Source organism: Bactrocera oleae, chromosome 3 (assembly GCF_042242935.1).
Source record: "Bactrocera oleae isolate idBacOlea1 chromosome 3, idBacOlea1, whole genome shotgun sequence".
Classification (NCBI taxonomy): domain Eukaryota; kingdom Metazoa; phylum Arthropoda; class Insecta; order Diptera; family Tephritidae; genus Bactrocera; species Bactrocera oleae.
In genome coordinates, this window is record NC_091537.1 from 44,067,670 (window position 1) to 44,089,561 (window position 21,892).

General features: G+C 37.8%; 1 protein-coding gene across 1 annotated transcript in view; it reads right to left on the minus strand.

The window, feature by feature from the left end:
* Positions 1-354: 354 nt before the first annotated feature.
* Positions 355-21,892, minus strand: part of LOC138856044 (uncharacterized) — a 45,758-nt gene continuing 24,220 nt past the window's right edge. Inside the window, exon 2 of the mRNA XM_070106487.1 lies at positions 355-1,128. Coding sequence (XP_069962588.1) covers positions 680-1,128 — 449 coding nt within the window. The 3' untranslated portion in view covers positions 355-679. The remainder of the gene's footprint in view (positions 1,129-21,892) is intronic.

The window sequence follows — 21,892 nt, forward strand, 5'->3', positions numbered from 1 at the left end:
GTTTATTTACTATTATATTTAGTAAGGTCAATTTACACATTCAAGGTTACAAAAATTCGTAAGAAGCTGAAACTCGGCAAAATTGCTCAAAAGTCGAGGTCAAAGGTCAAACAAATGATTTTCAGCAAACCCTTAAGTTTTTTTCGCAAAATTACCTAAGAACAAAATTGCAGATCACAAAATTCTCTACAAAAAATGTATCAATATATTTTTCCTCACAGACAACATTTTGGAGATATAACGCTAATAAATAAAGTTGGATAATTTGTAATCCCCATATTTTGCACACGTTACCACGTATAAACATCACTGAAGCTGTTTAAATAATTGTTTCAGTTACGCACTCACCTTGTTTCCACTGTTCCGTAACAAAAAAAAACCAAACGGGCACGGTCACGGCTGATATATAAAAATATATACGGGCGCAAAAAGGGCGGAAAAGTTGCACGTCTTGATCGCTTGAATTGCTAACGAAAAAGGAAGGGTGTGGTCCTCTGTTAGCCCCTTTTGAGTGTTGAGTTGTGTAGAGTTGTGGTGTGATGTGATGTGTATGTGTGGGTGGTCTGAGTGGTGTGATGTCTGTTGTGGATCGTGTTGATGTGGTGTGTTGGCGCGCAGTGGCGTGTATGGAGGGGGGAGGCGTAACTCATCTAGCCATCCCGGCCCCCCTAGGCGAATTCTAGCCTAGCAATCGCTGTAGTTGCTGCAGCGTAGCAACAACACTGCTGAGGCCAGTGGAGCGGCGGTATGTTGGCCTGGGCTGCCGACGCCGCGTTGATGCCTCCTGTCGCCTTGGTCTGGAGAAAGGTGGAGCTGCTTCTCTTCGGGGGCGATCCGGATGGCTGCTCTGCTGCGATCTACGGCTTGGGGCGAGTTGTCGCCCGACGGTCCGCTTTGGGGTGCGGTGCAGCATGGTATGGTGCTGTCTATTGCACAGTTGGCAAAGCGTAACCGACGTACACTCCGGTGTCGTGTGGACCGTAGACAAACAGTTGAGGCAGTGCCCGTGCGCTTGGGCAACCTGCTGACGTTGTGGTGGCTGCATGCTTCGAAAAATGCTGCAGTGTTGCAGCCGGTGTGTGCGTCGACACAGTGGGCATCGGCTGCGTTGCGGCACCGTTGCCAGTGCTGATGAATTAATTTGATCGATCATTGCGGTTAGAATGGTTGGTTTATAACGACTAATTCATTTGCGTCGCGGTAATATCGGCGGATTGTTTGTTATTTGCGGTTTTGTCATTAGATACGGTTGGCAGAAAACATAATTTCACGAGCGGTCTTGTCAGCGTTCCGCTTTGAGTACGGAGATCAACTACTCGTATATGATCGTCGGAACCGCAATATAGTTTTTCTATGCGGCCAAGCCGCCATTCTGTGGGGGGTAGACAATCATCGTGTATGATAACACAGTCTCCAATTTCCAAGAATTTTGATTCTTTCCCATCGATTTAATAGGGATAGCGACCCCACGCCTGGCTCAGGTATGGCCAGAATGGGTGCTCCTTTGAGAAAATGCCCTGGAGTTAGGGCTGTGAAGTCGGAGGGATCTTGCGAGAGTGTTGTGAGTGGCCGTGAATTGAGAACGGCTTCAATTCGGGTTAATAAGGTAGTGAATTCTTCATAATGGAATTTATAATTTCCAGCTACTTTTTTGAAGTGGGATTTGAAGCTTTTTACACTTGATTCCCATAAACCACCCATATGAGGAGCGCTTGGGGGGATAAACTGCCAATTAATGCCTTGGGGAGCATACTTCTGAACAATTTCAGGTGATACTTGTTTAATAAAATCCACAAACTGTTTTTCAGTGGCTCTTTGGGCTCCATTGAAGGTTTTGCCGTTATCGCTCATTAGTTTTGAGGGGAAGCCGCGTCGTCCGACGAAGCGAGCAAATGCCGCGAGAAAAGCCTCCTTAGTCAGATTTGTACATAGCTCGAGGTGCACTGCTTTTGTCGTAAAACAGACAAAGACAGCCACATAGCCTTTCATTATGGTGGGCGACCTTAGCATGAACGCCTTTATTTGAAAAGGCCCAGCAAAATCGATACCTGTGACTGTGAAAGGCAGAGCGAAGTTACAGCGTTCCGGTGGAAGTGCTGCCATAATCTGCGTTCGCAACTTCTGCTTATGCAGAGTGCAGATCTTGCACATGAAAATGCATTTTTTTATTTGGGGCTTAAGAATATAGAATAATTTGGGGAATATAGAACTATATGTTGCATTAGGCGATGTTCTGCGTGGAGCATAAGTAAGTGGATATAATTGAGGAGTAAAGTGGCAAGTCGAGATTTCTCTGGTATGATTGGAGGATAGCGTTCATTATACGTGAGGCTTGAATTGGCAAGCCGACCATTCGCACGAAGCAGACCTTTCGTGTCTAGGAATGTGTTAAGAACTAAGAGTGAACTCCTTTTGTCAGTGGGTTTTGATTCTCTTAATAGTGTTATATCGCGGCTGAAGTAGCGCGTTTGAGTTGATGCGATTAGAGCGACCTTTGCCTTTTGCAATTCCAGGTGCGTCAATGTATTGCATTGGGGGTACTCTGAGGAAACTCCCTTAACTTTAATTTTAAGTCACTCTATGAACTTTAACATATAGGCGATTACTCTGAGGGCTCGGGAGAACGATGAAAATCGCTCAAGGATGTCAGTATCCTCCACTGCTCTGTGAAAGGAGTCGATTTTTCGACTTTCTGGGGCTATTATATTGCGCATGGGCGATTGTGGCCAAGAATCGGGAGATTCTGTTAACCATCGGGGGCCATTCCACCAGAGGGTGGTGGTGGCGAGATGCAGGGGTTTGCGTCCTCTTGTACCTAGATCAGCATAATTGTCAGCACTGGCTACATGTCGCCAAGTGGCTGACCCCACTAGGTCAAGTATTTGAGACGTTCGATTAGCAATGTACGTCTTCCATGCATGTGGTGGTTTTTCCAACCAGGCTAGAACAATTTCAGAATCGGACCAGAGATACAATCTATGTTTCTTCATGTTTAAATGGGTCTGCACCATGGAAGCTAATTTTGCGAGTAGTAGCGCGCCACAGAGCTCAAGTCGAGGTAGACTTAGCGTTTTTAAAGGAGCCACCTTTGCTTTTGCTACTAATAAGTGGCTTGTGGTCGCAGTTTTGCTTTGTGTGCGCACATAGATAGTGGCACAGTATGCCTTCTCCGAGGCATCACAGAAGCCGTGTATTTCAACTTTGTGTTCGGGGAAATAGTTCACCCATCGTGGGATTTGTATCTGGGAAATGTCTTCCAGATTGTTTGCGAACTGGGACCATTTTTCTAAGCGAAGAGGTTTCACTTGTTCGTCCCAGTCGGTTCCGTCTAGCCATAATTCTTGTGTCAAGATTTTCGCTTGTATCATAATTGGCGAAAGCCATCCTGTGGGGTCGAAAAGTTTTGCCACAGAGGATAAAATTTGGCGTTTTGTTATGGCGGATAATGCTGATATTGACTCTGTAGTGTATGAAAACTGGTCAGATATCGCGTTCCACTGGATCCCCAGAGTTTTTGTTGTACTTTCCTTTTCGAATTTAAGGAAATTAGTGTCCAACAGATTTTCTTTAGGTATATCCTTTAAGATATTAGGGTGGTTCGCCGTTATCTTTTTTAACGGAAACCCTGCGGTTTTGAGGGCTTGCGTCACTTGTGCTAGTGACTCGTATGCTTGTGGAAGACTGTGACTTCCAGACAGAATATCGTCTACATACGTTTGTGATTTTAATATGGAGCACAGTTGACGCCAAAGGTAACTGTTTTAAGTTTATAGTCGCGTAGTGGACTATTAGGAGATTTTCGGAAAATAATTCGCTGAAAATCTTGATCGTCTTTATGTACGACTATTTGCCTATACATTTTTTCGACGTCTCCGTTAAATACGTATTTGAATATACGCCAATTTAAAATGAGTAGCATTAAATCTGGTTGGAGCGTGGGTCCCGCATATAGGATATCATTTAGGGAATTCCCCGAGCTGGTGGATCTTGATGCATTAAAAACAACTCTTACTTTAGTTGTTTTTTTGTCTGGCTTTACTACTGCGTGAAGAGGCAAGTAAAATGAGTAATATTTGCCATTTATGACTTTTTCGCATGGGCTTACTTCCTCCATGTGGTCTAAATGGAGGTATTCTTCTAACACGCCATCGTATTCTGGCTTAAGCTCACCTTTTTTAAGTAAGTTCTTTTCCATACTTTAAAACTGCTGTATTGCAGAGGTGCGAGAGTGACCTAAGGCGAGTGTGTTAGGAAATTGTTGTTTTAGTGGTATTCGTACGACGTACCGACCATTATCTGATCTAGTAGTTGTGGCTTTGTAAAAGTCTTCACAATACTGATCTTCAGGGGTTGTGATTGATATGGGGGGGAGTTCTTCTAACTCCCAAAATTTTTTCAATTGTGAATTGAGGTATTCGTTTGAGATTTCCTCAATCTGAGTGATCATGGTGGTAACTGGTTCCGAGACTAGTCCACTTAGGATCCCCCCAAAAATAGTATTTTGTGCCAATAGTGTATTCGAAATTTTCTCAATACTTTCGAGTATTATCTGTGGTATGAGATCGCTGCCTAATAGAAGGCCTATTTGAGCGGGAGTGTTGCAGTTGGGATCTGCTAGCTTTAGGTGTGAAACCTTTTGCCAATGCTTGCTATTTATATGATAGCTTGGAAGCATATTTGTTAGTTGCGGTAAGACTATAGCTTCTGCTTGTATGTGCTTATCCGCTTGGGGGGAAATTAGGGTAATGGGGCAGATTTTATTTGAGTTTTGGACTACTCTTCCGCCCATTCCCGTAATTTCAAAATTGGCTAGTTTTGTTGGCAGTTGTAGCCTATTTTGAGCCCTAGACGTTATGAAAGATCGTTGTGATCCTTGGTCTATTAAGGCCCTAAGTTTAAACAGCTCTCCTCGGTGTTCGATGGAGACGACTGCTGTTGGTAGTAGTACTCTACTTTGATTTTCGCTGTGTAGCGTTTGGGTTTTTAATGCCTTTGAGCAGCATGGTGCTTCTTGGCAATTTTCGGGATTTCGCACTTCCGGATTTGCTGTTGTAACTAAACCCGTGGCTCTTTTCATATTTGCGCTGTTTGGGGGTGAGCTGGAAAATGTGTTGTAATGCAGCATTGAATGATGTCGTTTATGACAATAAACGCAATTAAATTTGCTTTCGCACTCTTTAAGTGCATGTGCATGTGATAGGCAATTTGTACAAAGCCTTTTTGTTTTTACAAAATTGTTCGTATCGACAATATTTAATTTTTCGAATTTATCGCAAGATTTAAGTTTATGCCCTCCTGTACACAGTTGGCATGACGTTTGTTTATACTGTCCGGATGTGAACGATTGATTTTTAAAAAAACTTCTATTTAAATTGTTATTGCTACTGGTTTGGGGTCTATTAAAGCTTCTATTGAGGTCGTTTTGAACGTTTTTAGTTCTAACTAGTTTTTTGTCTACCCTTTCTGCTATTTCATATTGGGTAGTTAGAAATTCTTTCATTTGCTGCCACGTTGGGCATTTTTTCCGAGATGAGAGCGATTGCTCCCACAAAAGTAACGATTTTTCTGGTAATGCCGCGGTGCATATATTTACCAGAATAGGGTCGCAGCTGTCTGTGGGAATATTTTGTGTCGATGAAACCGACAAACAATTAGAAACAGTGGATTGTAATCTAATAAATTCATCACTTGTTTCTTTCTGAATTTTAGGCACGTTCATTAGTATCGTTACTTGCTTATCGACCAATATTCTTTCATTTTCGTATCTCGCTTTTAGAGCTTCCCAAGCCAGATTGAAATTATCGTCATTTAGTGCGAACTGTTTGACTATGACGCCTGCTTGACCTTTTGTTTTGTATCGGAGGTGATACAATTTTTGCGCATTTGTTAATTTTGGGTGGTTTATGTAAACGGCTGTAAACATGTCCCGGAAGGACGGCCATTGTTCATAACCACCATGAAATATTTCTGAATCACATGTGGACACCTAGAGATGGATGCCTGAACTTGCCTCATGACTTTGTACTTGTGGCAGCTCTACTCGCTGATTTGGATTAGGTGCAATTGCTTTTATTAGCTTAAGTTGATCGAAAATCATTGCGTTAGTTTCTTCGAATTGGTCTAAGCAGTTTTCGTATTTTGCGTAAGCCGAAGATTTGAAAATTTCTGGTAGATCTGAGTCGTCAGATTCTACAATTGCGTCATATGCAGCTTGGAGACGTGACCAAAAATTGTCAAGATTGTCTTTTCTGATTTCTAATACCGATTCAGAATTATCTTGAATCGGAGAAGAAGAAAATCGAGTGCAGTATCTTATTAAACTGTCACTCTCAGCAATGAATTTACTGTATGTAATGTCTTTCCCCCTTTTTTGCCTTATAGCACCTTGCTTTGAGCGTGTAGCTTCTGCAGGTGTACATGGACTTCTTTCGTCAGAAATCATTTTTGGAACTTTTAGCAACTGAGTTGTTTTAAAATCTTTCGAGCCTGAGCTCATTTAAGAGATGTGCCGAAGTAAAATAAAATATTTTCACTGTAAGAAATATATGTATATTTGAAACCTTTTTTAAGAAAATAAGGGTTTTTGTTTATTTTTTAGAAAAAATTAACAAACTAATAACTTTTTTAAACTCGTATGAGTACCTAACTCTTTTATGATAATAAGAGTTTTTATTTAATGAAATGAATATATTGCGCGTATTTCGTGTTTTATCGCTTTTTTTTCTTTAATATTATTTAATTGATTAATACTAAACGCAACTGTTTTTTATTTTTACTTTTATTTGTAAGTATTATTTGTCCGTAATTCCTATAGGGTATACCTATAAGCGGATCAGCTGATACATATGTACTTGACGTTATGCGCAATTGAGAGCTCGTCTTAGAGATCAATGCACTTTGTACATATGTACATATGTATTTATGTAATATATTATGTTTAAATATTTTTGCGCAATCCTGCTTGTTTTTGTTGGTCAAAGAACTAGGGGTATTGCGAATATGTGCCAATGTGGACTTAGAATATTATATGTATTGCAATCCTACTTGTTTTTGTTTAACAAAGAACAAGGGGTATTGCGGAATATTTGCCAATGTGGACTTTGAAGCGAAGTACTTATGTATTGTTGTATACCTTAGCGTGTATATATACGCAGTTCGAAAAGACCGCGAAAAGGAAAGAATATACCGCAGGTATTCTTGTAAAATTTATGTATATAAATTTTTAGTGATATATGTATGTATATATTTATATATGTTATATATAATATGTACGTTTGTACGTTTTCGCTTTTGTTTGTGTTTTTTTCTTTTGATTTGCCTTTGCTTATTTAACGCAATCCTGCTTATACTTGATTAAGTATAAGGGGTATTGCTGGAAATTGGTGCAAGTAAATACTTGAATTATTTAGTTTTTGAAATGTTTTTGTGTATTTGAACACAACGGTAAGCATTTAGGTAATCAAGAGTTCGTTAGATATATATTTTTTACCAAACTGTTTTATATCTTAGCGGTATTTTGGTTTTTACCGGAAAAGAAACCGAAATATAGAAACAGTTTGGTAACCGCTTTTTTTATTATTGCCTTTATTAAGACGGATTTTTGTAAAAAATAAACCGCAAAGGCATAAATTTCAACATACATACAATAAGAGGATATATACATATACTAAAGGGAATCGATACGACTCACTTTGGGGTTTCCGCCAAGGGATTTTGGTGAGCTTGAGTGGTTGTTGTTGTTTGCTGTTAAAGTTTTTTGATTTGAATTCGCGCCCGTTCAGTATTTTTATGTTTTGTTGCTTTTTGTTCAAATTCGCGCTCGTACCTAGTTTCTTACTATTTCGCGCACGTTGATGGTTTTCCTGTTTTTTTTTTTGTTATGTATATATATGTATGTTTGTGCCACTTCCCTTCACTCACTTCTTCTGTCCTTTTTTTTTTTTTTGTTTTCTATGTGTATATGTATGTCACTCCCCTGCACTGCACTTCTTGTAGAACTGTTTTTTTTTTTTTTTTGTATGTGTATATATGGTTTTTCACTGCACTGCACAGCACTTACGTCTTTTTTTTTCGTGTGTATTTCAACGTTTAGCCACTATTTTTGTTCTCAAAGGATCAATAAATAATTGTTTCAGTTACGCACTCACCTTGTTTCCACTGTTCCGTAACAAAAAAAAAACCAAACGGGCACGGTCACGGCTGATATATAAAAATATATACGGGCGCAAAAAGGGCGGAAAAGTTGCACGTCTTGATCGCTTGAATTGCCAACGAAAAAGGAAGTATTTGGTCCTCTGTTAGCCCCTTTTGAGTGTTGAGTTGTGGTGTGATGAGATGTGTATGTGTGGGTGGTCTGAGTGGTGTGATGTCTGTTGTGGATCGTGTTGATGTGGTGTGTTGGCGCGCAGTGGCGTGTATGGAGGGGGGAGGCGTAACTCATCTAGCCACTGTTAAATAACCAAAGTTAGTTTGCTATTGGCGATTGTTACTTACCTATGTAAAATATAAGTTAAACTATGAGAATCTCAGGTATAATAAAACCCTGTTCCTGTTCCCTGTCCCAGAGTTACTGTCGTATTTGACGGATATGATGATTAAACGAAAAATATTAAAGCTGCAGAGCAACGTTCTCGAACTGCTGCTTCATCAACCTCGTCTGATATTAAATTCGATGAATCAATGACGAAATAATCACAACAAATCTCGGTTAATTTCAATGTTGAAAGCAAATTTTACTGCTAAAAATATATCAGGTAAACAAGCTAATTATGATGCTGATGCACTTATTATTAACACAGCGATAGAGCAATTTAATGTGACAAATACAACTGTTATTGTTGGTGAAGATGTTGATTTACTCTTACTTACTGCTCGAACTCCTACTGAACAAATTATTTATTTATTTTAAACCAGCTAAAGCTCAAAATCAATCGAGGGGAAACTTTAGTATACCCACGGTTGCAGGGTTAAGGGGGACATGGTTGGATAGAGAACATTCTCCAGATGAAGAATATATGTATGTATATAATTATAGCTGCCGGAAACTGCAACTACTAAAAAAAGCCATATGTGGTTGCAAAAAAGTTGTTTCCTGGCATGCACACATTGTCAAGGCCGGTCGGGACCTAATGTTGTCCAACTATTGAGGACTCCTATGATACCGATGAATTGGGGCAGTTTACTTGTACCCAAAGTAAAATAGAAGAAGAGGAACAAGAGGAAGAACTAGAGGAAGAACGAGAAGAAGATGAAGAAGAGGAAGCAGAAATATTTGAAAACTATGAATCCGACGAATAAATTTAGCTATTTTCTTTTTATTACTTTTTATTTTTACCAACCCTTATGAATGATATTATTTCGCAATAGTTTTAAAAGAAATAGAAACACAGCAGACCCGTGGAATAGGTGGACTGGGGAAACCACGTTAAAAAAACGCGCTAAGTTAAAATATTAAAAATATGGGGATTACTATCCAACTTCTTAAAGCGTTATATCTCCAAAATAGCGGCTCTGAGGAAAAAAACTATCGGTACATTTTTTGTAGAGAATTTTGTGATCTGCAATTTTGTTCTTTGGTAATTTTGCGAAAAAAACTTACGAGTTTGCTGAAAATCGCGAAAAACTATTTTTTGACCTTTGACCTCGTGACAATTCTTTTTGTACACTCCAGAACGAAGAGGATTTTTGAGATTTCTTTTGTAATTGTGTTTTGAGCAATTTGCTTGTTTTTTTGTTTCAGCCTCTTATGAATTTTTGTAACCTTCCTACTTATTTTAGGCCTAAATTGACCGGATTATATTTCTTCTTTGATTACAACATGTTCTAGCAGTTCTTCTTCTGCAGAATGCACTGTATCCGACATTTCTAAATTTGATTAATCGTCGTTCCCCTCCGTTATTTTAGGCGAATTTTCGATCCGACTTAGGAAGTACGCTACTACGTGATCTTTGCCCTTTACATACTCCATTTCGTAATTGTACTCCTGGAGTTTTAGAAATCACCTTTGATGGCGTGATGCAAATTCTTTCCCTTTATACTTGTTATTTAGATTCTTGATATACACCATTTCTTATTAAATAGAGTGAGTGAGATTAAAATTTTATTTTGATTTTCCGAGGCTAATTGGCAAAAAATTCCTCGTTGTTATTTGTTTCCTCTGTTCTGCTCATAGCGTCAACCTCCATGGGTGTTAGGCCATTTGAGCGTATTGATTGCCGAGTGCCATTCTGTACAGTTTGCCTTTACGATTTAGATTATTTTGATCAGAATTTCTTGAATTAGTTTGTCTGTGGGGATTATTTGGGTGATAGATATTTTGCCCTGAAAAGTTTATATTTCTTTGGGATTATCGTCCGATTAACTATTTTGTGAATAAAAATTATTAATATTACGGGGATGTTGTCCTGAATTGCTTAGGTAGGATCAATATTTTGAACGCTACCATTTTGTCTCCTATAGTTGTTTGTTATTTGATTATTCTGGTTTCTTTCCATTTTTTGTGAAAAACAAAGGGTTTACTATTCCGTCGTCCAGCACTATGAAATTACGAATTGTATTTGTCATGTCGTTATATTTCTTTCCTCATATTTCCTGACTCACTTAAATCACAATATTCCGTAACATTATCATTTATTTCTTTAGCCTTTCTACTAAGTTTACTGATACTTCCCACCCTTAGAATGGTGAAGTCGTTGGTCAATGTCATCCGGTTTTTTTGTTGACCTGAAGTGCTGTTTTAATTTTATTTTGCATGTTTATTAACTTCTGGGGGGACTTAAGGACAAAAAATTGTTTGCTGTACCTAATATTTATTTCAAAATCGTAAATTATTCTGAAAACCAGCTGTTTTTGTTCAACATAATCAGTTAATATCTTATCAATTGCCAATTAACGCCAGTAATATTCTTGCATTACCTTCGAATGGCTGCAAGTATTTCAGGTCTTTTTCAATTTTTTTGACTAAGGCTAACGTCTTGTTGTGCAGCATTTTATTGAAGGAATTGTGTTATTGCTGATAAACAGCGATCGACGTCGTCATATTTTTTTTATAATTTCTTTGTATCTTTGGAATATACTTCTATTATGTATTCAAATATTCAGCTTATATCATATAACTGCTATTCGAGCCTTTTAATGTAAATAAAATGTTTTAAGGGAGGGGTTTTTACTTTCGAAAAATCAATTTTTTTTTGTTTCTCTTATCTTATTGTTTAACATTTCAAGAATATGTCCTTAAAACTTTAGGTCGATAGAAGAAATATTCTTAAAGTTATTGTCTTATTAATCTCCTGGCCTTTAACGCTCCAACCAATAGTTCATAAACTTCAGACGCGTTTTTCTCAAAACTACTTTTTCAAGGTTCGTGTTCACTGTCATTTCAAAACTACTTGACCGATTCATTTCAAACTTTATACACATTTTCGACATATAAAATACCGCCCCCTACGTTTAGTAAACATTTTTTTTTTACATCAAGGGTGTTTTTCACCCCCAAAATGGCGAAATTTTTGGTGGAAAATAACAGTTTACACTTTAAAAAGCCGCCAAAAATTTTTAAATGAAAAAAAAAATTATCAGAAAACGTAGGGGCACCGCAAATTGTTTTTTTCTCAAGACGTTCTGGGGGAAGCTCCGTTACCGGCTTATTATATTGTCGAAAGTATGCTCAATAATGTACAAAAAGTCCGAATAAAATTACTCAATCCATATTTACGAAAAAAATTCGCAAAAAAAGTCTTTTTTTTTCCATGAAAAAACCTAACCCCTCCTTAACTTTCTAGTACAATTGCTATTTAAATGCCACTGCATTCAATGTTTCCATGCAATCGTTTTATGCTTTAAAAATTCTGTCACTCAGATTTTTTTGGGTTACAAGTACATATAGATCTTTTCTTTTCTTAAGCTTCCAAAACTGTTATACTTTCAAACTGAACCAATTAATGATCTGGTTTTTATAATAAATATATTGTAGTATTCTCAAACTGTAAGATCTTCTTATCTTCAAACTGTAAGCAACATTATATTACGGGTTGTAGTTTCTTTTCGTACTCATTATATTTGCGGTTGTTTCTTTTATAAGTTTGTTATTTGTATCGTTCATTTAAAATTTGTCTACCGTCTGCTTAATAAAGTTAGCAACCCCACGCTTGACTCAGATCTGGCCAGAATGGGTGCTCCTTTGAAACCTTTGAAGAGGTATCTTGTGACAGTGAGATTTGTGATTTTCGCCCACTCTTTTGAAGTGAGATTTGCAACATTTACAAGTTTTTCCCATAAATTACCCTTATGATGAGGTCTAAGATAGATGCAATAAGTTCGATCTTTGCTTTTCTGGGTGCGTCAATGTATCACATCGGAAGTATGGTGATCAATTAACTTTAATTTTGAATTGTGTTATAATTATGAAAATTTAGACAACTATGAGGCACTAGAGTAAGAGAAGTGTCCATTTTTCGACTTTCTAGTATGTTGCGGACGATATTATGTATGGAAGTGGGTGATTATGCCCAAGAAGTGGGTGATTATGTCCAAAAATCGGGAGGTTCGGATGTCGTTTAGATTATTTGAGAATGGTGATCATTTTTCTGAGTGAAGAAAACTTAGGATTTTTGCTTGTATCATAATTTGGCGAAAGCCATCCTGCGGGGTCGAAATTGTTATTGCGGATAATGCGGATATTGGCTCAGTAGGATATGAAAACTGGTCAGATATCGCATTCCATGGGATCCCCTGTGTTTTCGTTGTACTACCCTTTTCGAATTTAATGGATGATTTAGTTGAATTATCTGTATTTATGTTTTTAACACTGGGGTTGTCAGAAGAAGCTCTAACTTGGTTTTTTTGTACCAATTTGTGGAGTGTTGGAAAGTGGTAGTTGGTTGGCTTTAGTGGTAGTTATACGACGTACCGATCATTATTTGATCGAGTAGTTGTAACTTTGTAGAAGGATTCACAATATTAATCTTTTGGTGTTGTAATTGATATGACAGGGGCGTTTTTATAACTCCCGAAATTTCCTTAATTATGAATTAAGGTATTCTTTCGAGTTTATGTCAACTTGAGTTGTTGATGTGGAAACTGGTTCTGTAACTAGTCCATTTAGAAGCCAACCAAATAAGGTGATTTGGGCTAGAAGGGTGGTTGAGATTTTTTCAACTCCTTCGGGTATTATCTGTGGGGTGTTGCAGTTGGGATCTGCCAGCTTTAGGTGTGAAACCTTTTGCCAATGTTTGTATTTGTGTGATAGCTTGGAAGCATATTTGTAAGTTGCGGTAAGACTATAGCTTCTGCTTAAATGTGATTATCCGCTTGCCGGGAAATAAGGGTAATGGACAGATTTTGTTTGAGTTTTGAACTACTCTTCCGCCCATTCCCGTAATTTAAAAATTCGCTTGTTTTGATGGCAGTTTAGCCTCTTTTGTGCTCTAGACGCTTTGAAGGATCGTTATGATCCTTGGTCTATTAAGGCTCTAGGTTTATAGAGTTCTTCTTGATGTTCGATGGAGATAACTACTGTGGGTAGTAATACCCTATTTTGTATTTCGCTGTGTATCGTTTGAGTGGTTTTTGATTTTGAGCAACATAGTGTCTTTTGGCAATTTTCGAGATTTTGCTTTTTGGGAGTTGGTGTTACAATTAAACCTGTGGTTCTTTTTGTATAAGCGCTTCTTTGGGGTGAGATAGAAAATTTTTTGTCTTTTGTGACAATATAAGCAATTGAATTGCTTTTGCATTTTTTATATGTATGCGCATGTGACAAGCAATTTGTCAATACTTTTTTTATCTCACGAAATATTTTCTTTTTTTAATATTTAATTTTTTTAATTTATCGCAAGATTTTAGCTTATTTCCTCTTGTGCATAGTTCGCATGACGTATGTTTTTTCTGTTCGGACGTGAACGTTTGCGTAACGATTGTTTTGGCAAAGCGGCGGTGCATATATTTACCAGTATTGGGTCCCAGCTGTCTGTGGAAATATTTTGTGTCGATAGAATGGGCAAAAAATTCGAAACAGTGGATAGCAGTCTAACAAATTCTTCACTTGTTTCGTTTTTAATTTAAGGCAAGTTTATTAGATAGATAGATAGGTTTATATGAGGTTTTGCACTGCGACCTAGGGTCTATTGTGTCCTCTCCTCCATCACATGCATTCTTAAAGTCCCAGCACTCTTACTCAAACTCCAGAAACTTGCTGGGTGATATTGAGGCAATGTGATCCCTGTCAACATAAATGGAACAGAGGACCTGCAGAGCCTGCGTCTACGAATTGCGGTTGATTCTAGAATCAGGTGTTCTCGTGTTTCCGGCCCCATGTCGTAGAACCGGCAGTGACTATCTCTGCTCGCTCTCTCCTCCGTACGGAGCAGCTCCTTTATTGTAGGAGCTCCACCGCAATGAATGGTTCTAGAAGCAGCAGCAGAGCGGGCAAGTTCGTCTGCCATCTCGTTACCGGCTACCTATTTATGCCCCGGCACCAAGATCAAGTGTACACGGTTGCAAGCTGATAGGCGGTTCAGCCTTCGTATGCACTCATAAGCCGACTTCGCTTTTGGCGCCTCTTGGCTATCGCTGAGTATAGCAATACTCTTATTTCGATAGTTGCGTTGGAGATTTATTATTGCACACTGAGTTATGGCAAGTACTTGTGCCTAAAAGGTGCTCGGAAAACCACTCATGGGTATGGAAAGCTTGGTATGTGGTTCCGTAATGCCAGCTGCAATTCCTTTCGGTGTTTTCGAGCCGTCAGTGTACCACTGAATAGTGTGGCCTCTCAGCAGTTGGTCGAGTGTGGAATCACTCCAGTCCGCCTTAATGCCGAGAGTAACTTTAAACTTTTTTGTAAAGTGCATGTAAGCAAGGTATGCCTCGCAGTCTGTTTATTAACTAAATGGAGCAGTGTGAGCTCTAGCATGACCTCAACTGCGGTGGGGCAGGTGCTCATAGCCCCAGTGGTGCAGACGCAGGCAAGTCTTTGCAGCTTCGATAGTTGCCGACCTATCGCAGTCTGCAATGTGGTTGTCTATAATCTTTTCCAAACCTTTTAGCATGAAGGAAGTGAAACTAATAGGCATGAAGCATTTGGCCAGTGAATAGTCCTTCCTTCCTACCTTAGGTATGAAGATTACCCTTGCTATTCTCTACGGTGATGGGATGTACGACAACGCAAGGCTATCTTTCATCAGCCCAACAAGGTACGGCAAGCTCTATATGACCTCCTTGCTGCAGAAGGGCTGGGAAGATGCCGTCAGCCCCTGGTGACTTATATTTCGAGAAGGAAGCCAGTGTCCATTTGATTGAGTATGCATTGAATAGATTATTTGCAGATGTCCAATCTGAGCGATCTGGCTTATATGCGACCACTGGTTGGATTTGGTCGTCCCGAATAGTCTCCGAGAAGTGCGCAAGCAAGAGTGTAATTGCCCTTTCATCTGCGTTGGTCGTATAGGTCCCATCAGATCTTTTTATGGCCAATGCTCAGTCAGTCTTACCTCTGGCCAGAGCCTTGTGCAGTTTGGCTACCTCTGGGGTTGAGGAGACATTTTCACAGAATTTCCTGAAACTACTAGTTTTCGCAGACCTCATTTCCTTGTTGTAAGTTGTTAGGTGCTGCCTATATTTATTTCAGTTGCCAGTTCTTTTGGCTCTGTTGAAAAGCCTGCCAACCGATTTTCTGAGCACCGAGAGTTCACTGGACCTTCAAGAACAACCTTGTTGTTTGGTTGTTGTCTATAGTGGGAAATCCCCATGGTACGCGTCTATTATGAACTGGTTAGTCGCAGCCAACCTGCTCTCTAGTCCTAGCGGCGAAGCATCGCTTCCTACCTGCCTCAATCTGCTAATGTTTAATCCTAAGGTCTCTCTGAAAACATCCCAGTTTGTAAATACGTGTGGAAATACGGACTGGCATAATGTCCCTGACCTCCATTGCACAAAGTTATGTCAAGAACCTCCCTTTAGGTACTGGTAATGAATGTGGGTTCACAACCCACGTTGCAGTCCGTGCTGCCCCACTCCGTGTGGTGCGCATTGGCATCGCACCTCAGTATGAGGGGGAGCTTATTTCTCCTGCAGTATTTCATTGCGGGTGAATTGCGGGTGCTGTGGTTGTCTCCCATGGGAAATAGGCCGCTTCAAGGACGAACTCTGCCCCTTCCTTGTCCTTGACCTGCAGCGCGACCAGATCATGCGTTAGGAACTCTGAAATACAGAAGAAATCAATATCGTTCCTAACTACTACACAAGGCCGGGGTCTCTCAGATGAGAGATCCCAGATTACCTTGCTTATTTTTGTATTAACGCCTCTGACCTCCCCTATAAAGACCCACGGCTCCTGGTTTAATCGAATACCCAGGTTATCCGAAAGGAACCTACTCGCGATAACAGCCGAGGCTGCCGTCGCGTGGTGTAGGTGGGTCCACCTCCTGCCCCTTCAGCTCCTCTAGAAGCTCTTGGCTCGATAGCTGATTCCCCTATTGTCTCTTTGAACTTGGGCGTTCTTGAACCGTAATCTGGTTCCGCCCTTCCGCTTCTTCGTTTCCCAGGCGGGGTTGCGTTAACTCGGCTGAACCTCTGGTTCTTGCGTTCCGCGATGGATGCGGCGTTCGCTCACCCAGGCATCCCGCTGCTGGTTCTGGAGACATTTACCATTCAAGAATTATACTAAAGGGTATATTCCCACCTATCTCTTGTTCTTAATAAACTTGGTTGCATGGAAGTCAGAAACATATCATGATATAACCCTTGCCACTTTTATTCAAAGACTTATTGGTCATTTGCCAAGATCCCTTGGCATGATGAAACCCGTAGACCTCTTTTAAGCTCTTCACTTACACCTTAAGTTGGAGAACTAGAAATTTTGTTCGCATTATGCTATCAATAATAATTCTTTTATTAAGAAAGCCCAAGACTTTAACCTCTTCCACCTAGGAAAGTGACCAACGAGTTCTTTCCACAATTGGCTTATATTCCTAAACCATATTTACCTAAGCAGAATGTCATGCCTCGGCACCTAGCACAGCCACAGCCTACTTTTGATCATTCTCAAATTTTTTGACCAACATATTAACCTCCCGCTAGACCACAACACCCACATCCTTTCGGACTTCCACGTTCAGGGCCAAAGGATGTAGTCCGCTCCCTACATGCGAAAGTGGTTAACTACATGAATAGAAATGCACCCAAAAACAAAGCATGGAAACGACCAACCAATTTTTCAAACAAAAATGAACTTCCACTAAAAGTCCAAAGAAACTTTCACGTAAATTCAAAATTTGAACCTCCCAGATAACAAAATTACCAACACAATAATGACTACCAAAACAACGACTATAACTACACTTCTTATGATGCAACACAAACCGATGAAAACGAACAAATGCTGGACTTGACAGATTAAAAAGCTCTTCGTTACCTTATTTCAATTAGAAAGCGAAGAGTAGAGAAATTTTAAAAATACTACAATAGTTGATACTGCTTCCAATAAAAATTACTTACAATCTAATTTAGTACCAAACCCAAAGAAAAACAATAACACTTTTTACGTAAATTCCGTTGGTGAGAAAATACACATTATTCATCATACTTTCTAAATTTTTCTAAACTCGAAGAATGTAAATTAAAATTTTTTTGTTACCCACTCTTACAATTTTTCACGCCATTCTTGGAAATGATAAACCATTTTTACTCCTCCGAAACTGTGTTTCAGAACCTTAACGAAAAATTAACGTAAGTAGTACCCGAAATTAGAACGAAAATCATACCCATATTTTGTTAGTTTAAAACAAGAAGTACAAGTAGAAAAACAAATAAATAAATTACTAGAGGACGGTATTATCAGAAAATCAAGATCACCATACAACTCACCAATATGGGTTGTACCCAAAAAAGGCGATGCATCTGGCGAAAGAAAATTCAGATTAGTTATTGATACAGAAAGCTAAACACAGTGACTATTAATGACAGATATCCAATACCAGCGATAAATGAAGTATCACAATTAGGAGAAAACCAAATATTTTCAGTAATGGACTGAAAAAGCGGTTTCTATCAAATTCCTCTTAAAGAATCTAACGTGGAGAAAAGAGCTTTTTCAGTGAACAACGGAAAGTAAGAGTTCACAAGACTACCTGCTTTTAAGACAATATATAGGAAAAATATATTATGTATATATAGACAGCATAATAATATTTAGCAAAAATAAAAAATTTCATTCAGAGCATATCGAAAAAATTTTTGTTACACTCCGTAAAACTAATATGAAAGTACAAGCAAACAACTGCGAATTCTATAAAAACTAAGTAAATTTTTAGGATTCATAAATTCTGATGCTGGTATTTCCATAAACCCATTTAAAGTAAAAAGTATTGCAGATTTTCCCTAATCCAAAACATTTAAAGACCTTAGGTCATTTTTGGAACTACTTGTAGTTCATATATGAACATATACAGAAAAAAAGTCTTGTACTCACCGCAGTAGATAAATTTTCGAAAAACGTTCAAGTCAGATCAAAAGCAAAACTCATAGTTATAGATAATGAAAATTTTCTAAATTCAGCTTCAATACCATTTATGGTTGAAGATCAACTTGGTATTAACATTTTTAAAACACCCCCTTATGCTAGCAAAGTGAATGGACAAGTCGAAAGATTTCACTCTACACTTCCTGAAATTATGCGTTGCCTTCAAACCGAACGCACCCCCCGCTAATTTCAAGATCTTTCAGATCGTTGCACATACCAATATAATTATTCAATACATTCTACAACCGGAAAACGACCAATAGAAACCTTTTTGGAAGACACGTTTCAATAGACCCGCAGCAATATGAAAACTCAAGACAAGAAAATGTCGAGATATTAAAAAATCGACAGATGTAAGACTTAGAAATTCACAATAAAAGTAGAAATCTAACGCCCTAGGAGAAATAATATATGTACAAGTATGTTAAAATAAATAAACGAACAGGCTCGAAATTACAAGCAAGATATAGGAAAAGAAGAGTAAAAGAAGAAAAATAAAGTGTTGTAATCACAGAAAAAGGACGAACAGTAGACCAAAGCAACATCAAAAACTAGCAGAATTTTTGTTATCTTAATTTTAGGAAAATTCTTTAGGCAACTCCAATTTTTCGACTATACCTCATCCCACATGATTACTACTAGAGACCAACAGACAATGATACAAGACGGTACATTTAAGATAAATCATCTAATAGACCTTAACCAATACAATACAACGTTCAAATCGAGGTGGGCAGAAACATACCCGAAACATATATATTTTATCCATTTTTAAATCTCGAAATACGCGAAGCCGTAGAAGTTCTTCAAGATGTAAAACTAAACAAAACTTCGAAGTAAAAGGGCAATTTATTTGATTGGGACGGCATGAAAATATATTGCCGGTAGTCCAGATCATGAAGATCTTGAAATCATAAGTAACAATATAAACGAATCAAATAATAATAACAACAAATAAATGTTCATGAACGATGCAGTTAATAAAAATATTAATAATTTTTTAAATGTTACGAATGAAATATCTAATTATATTTATTAGAAGATAATAGTAACGAAAACGAATTAGCCTTAAGTATTGGAAGTAAGAATAATTGAAGAAAAATTTATTAATATTAAATATGCCATTCAATGGGCAAAAAAAATAAATTGCTAATTCAATGTTGTTAAATAAAAATGCTAATTCAATGTTGTTAAATAAAAATGAAATAAAAGTGCAGTTTTAAAACTTCAAGGAGAGAACATGCCATTCCTCACCGTAGAAAAAGCAGTAGAGTATGCCAATATATATCATTTAAAGGATAGATACTTTACTTTTAAAATTTAATCAAATTTTGACAAATGGGACGAAAATTTTTGGCATTAAAGACAAATGTACCGAATATAGTTTTACCAAAATATGTAAGAGAGATCAAATAGTAGACATAATTAATGATAATTGTTTATCTAGATTAATAAAAAGTTTGAATTCGTCGTGTGCATTGAGCAGCTGTCACCACATACCAACGAAAGATGAACTAGAAATGATTTCAATGGAACAGTAACGGAAACAGCAGCGGATAACATTCAGTGTTTGGCAACAAGCACAATCGAAGGAAAAAATCAACATCAAGAAAACGTTAGACCCAACGACCCACCTCACTTCTAATCGATTGAGGACGACCGAATGAAGGGAAGGAGTTAATGTAACAAATGCTATAAAGTACGAAACATAATCCGGTGGATATAAGTGAAGACGCTGCTTCAGCAATAGCACTTGCACACGCATCCGTGTGTATTTAAAGAAATAAATTCGATCATTCTCAAATTTTTTGACCAACATATTAACCTCCCGCTAGACCACAACACCCACATCCTTTCGGACTTCCACGTTCAGGGCCAAAGGATGTAGTCCGCTCCCTACATGCGAAAGTGGTTAACTACATGAATAGAAATGCACCCAAAAACAAAGCATGGAAACGACCAACCAATTTTTCAAACAAAAATGAACTTCCACTAAAAGTCCAAAGAAACTTTCACGTAAATTCAAAATTTGAACCTCCCAGATAACAAAATTACCAACACAATAATGACTACCAAAACAACGACTATAACTACACTTCTTATGATGCAACACAAACCGATGAAAACGAACAAATGCTGGACTTGACAGATTAAAAAGCTCTTCGTTACCTTATTTCAATTAGAAAGCGAAGAGTAGAGAAATTTTAAAAATACTACAATAGTTGATACTGCTTCCAATAAAAATTACTTACAATCTAATTTAGTACCAAACCCAAAGAAAAACAATAACACTTTTTACGTAAATTCCGTTGGTGAGAAAATACACATTATTCATCATACTTTCTAAATTTTTCTAAACTCGAAGAATGTAAATTAAAATTTTTTTGTTACCCACTCTTACAATTTTTCACGCCATTCTTGGAAATGATAAACCATTTTTACTCCTCCGAAACTGTGTTTCAGAACCTTAACGAAAAATTAACGTAAGTAGTACCCGAAATTAGAACGAAAATCATACCCATATTTTGTTAGTTTAAAACAAGAAGTACAAGTAGAAAAACAAATAAATAAATTACTAGAGGACGGTATTATCAGAAAATCAAGATCACCATACAACTCACCAATATGGGTTGTACCCAAAAAAGGCGATGCATCTGGCGAAAGAAAATTCAGATTAGTTATTGATACAGAAAGCTAAACACAGTGACTATTAATGACAGATATCCAATACCAGCGATAAATGAAGTATCACAATTAGGAGAAAACCAAATATTTTCAGTAATGGACTGAAAAAGCGGTTTCTATCAAATTCCTCTTAAAGAATCTAACGTGGAGAAAAGAGCTTTTTCAGTGAACAACGGAAAGTAAGAGTTCACAAGACTACCTGCTTTTAAGACAATATATAGGAAAAATATATTATGTATATATAGACAGCATAATAATATTTAGCAAAAATAAAAAATTTCATTCAGAGCATATCGAAAAAATTTTTGTTACACTCCGTAAAACTAATATGAAAGTACAAGCAAACAACTGCGAATTCTATAAAAACTAAGTAAATTTTTAGGATTCATAAATTCTGATGCTGGTATTTCCATAAACCCATTTAAAGTAAAAAGTATTGCAGATTTTCCCTAATCCAAAACATTTAAAGACCTTAGGTCATTTTTGGAACTACTTGTAGTTCATATATGAACATATACAGAAAAAAAGTCTTGTACTCACCGCAGTAGATAAATTTTCGAAAAACGTTCAAGTCAGATCAAAAGCAAAACTCATAGTTATAGATAATGAAAATTTTCTAAATTCAGCTTCAATACCATTTATGGTTGAAGATCAACTTGGTATTAACATTTTTAAAACACCCCCTTATGC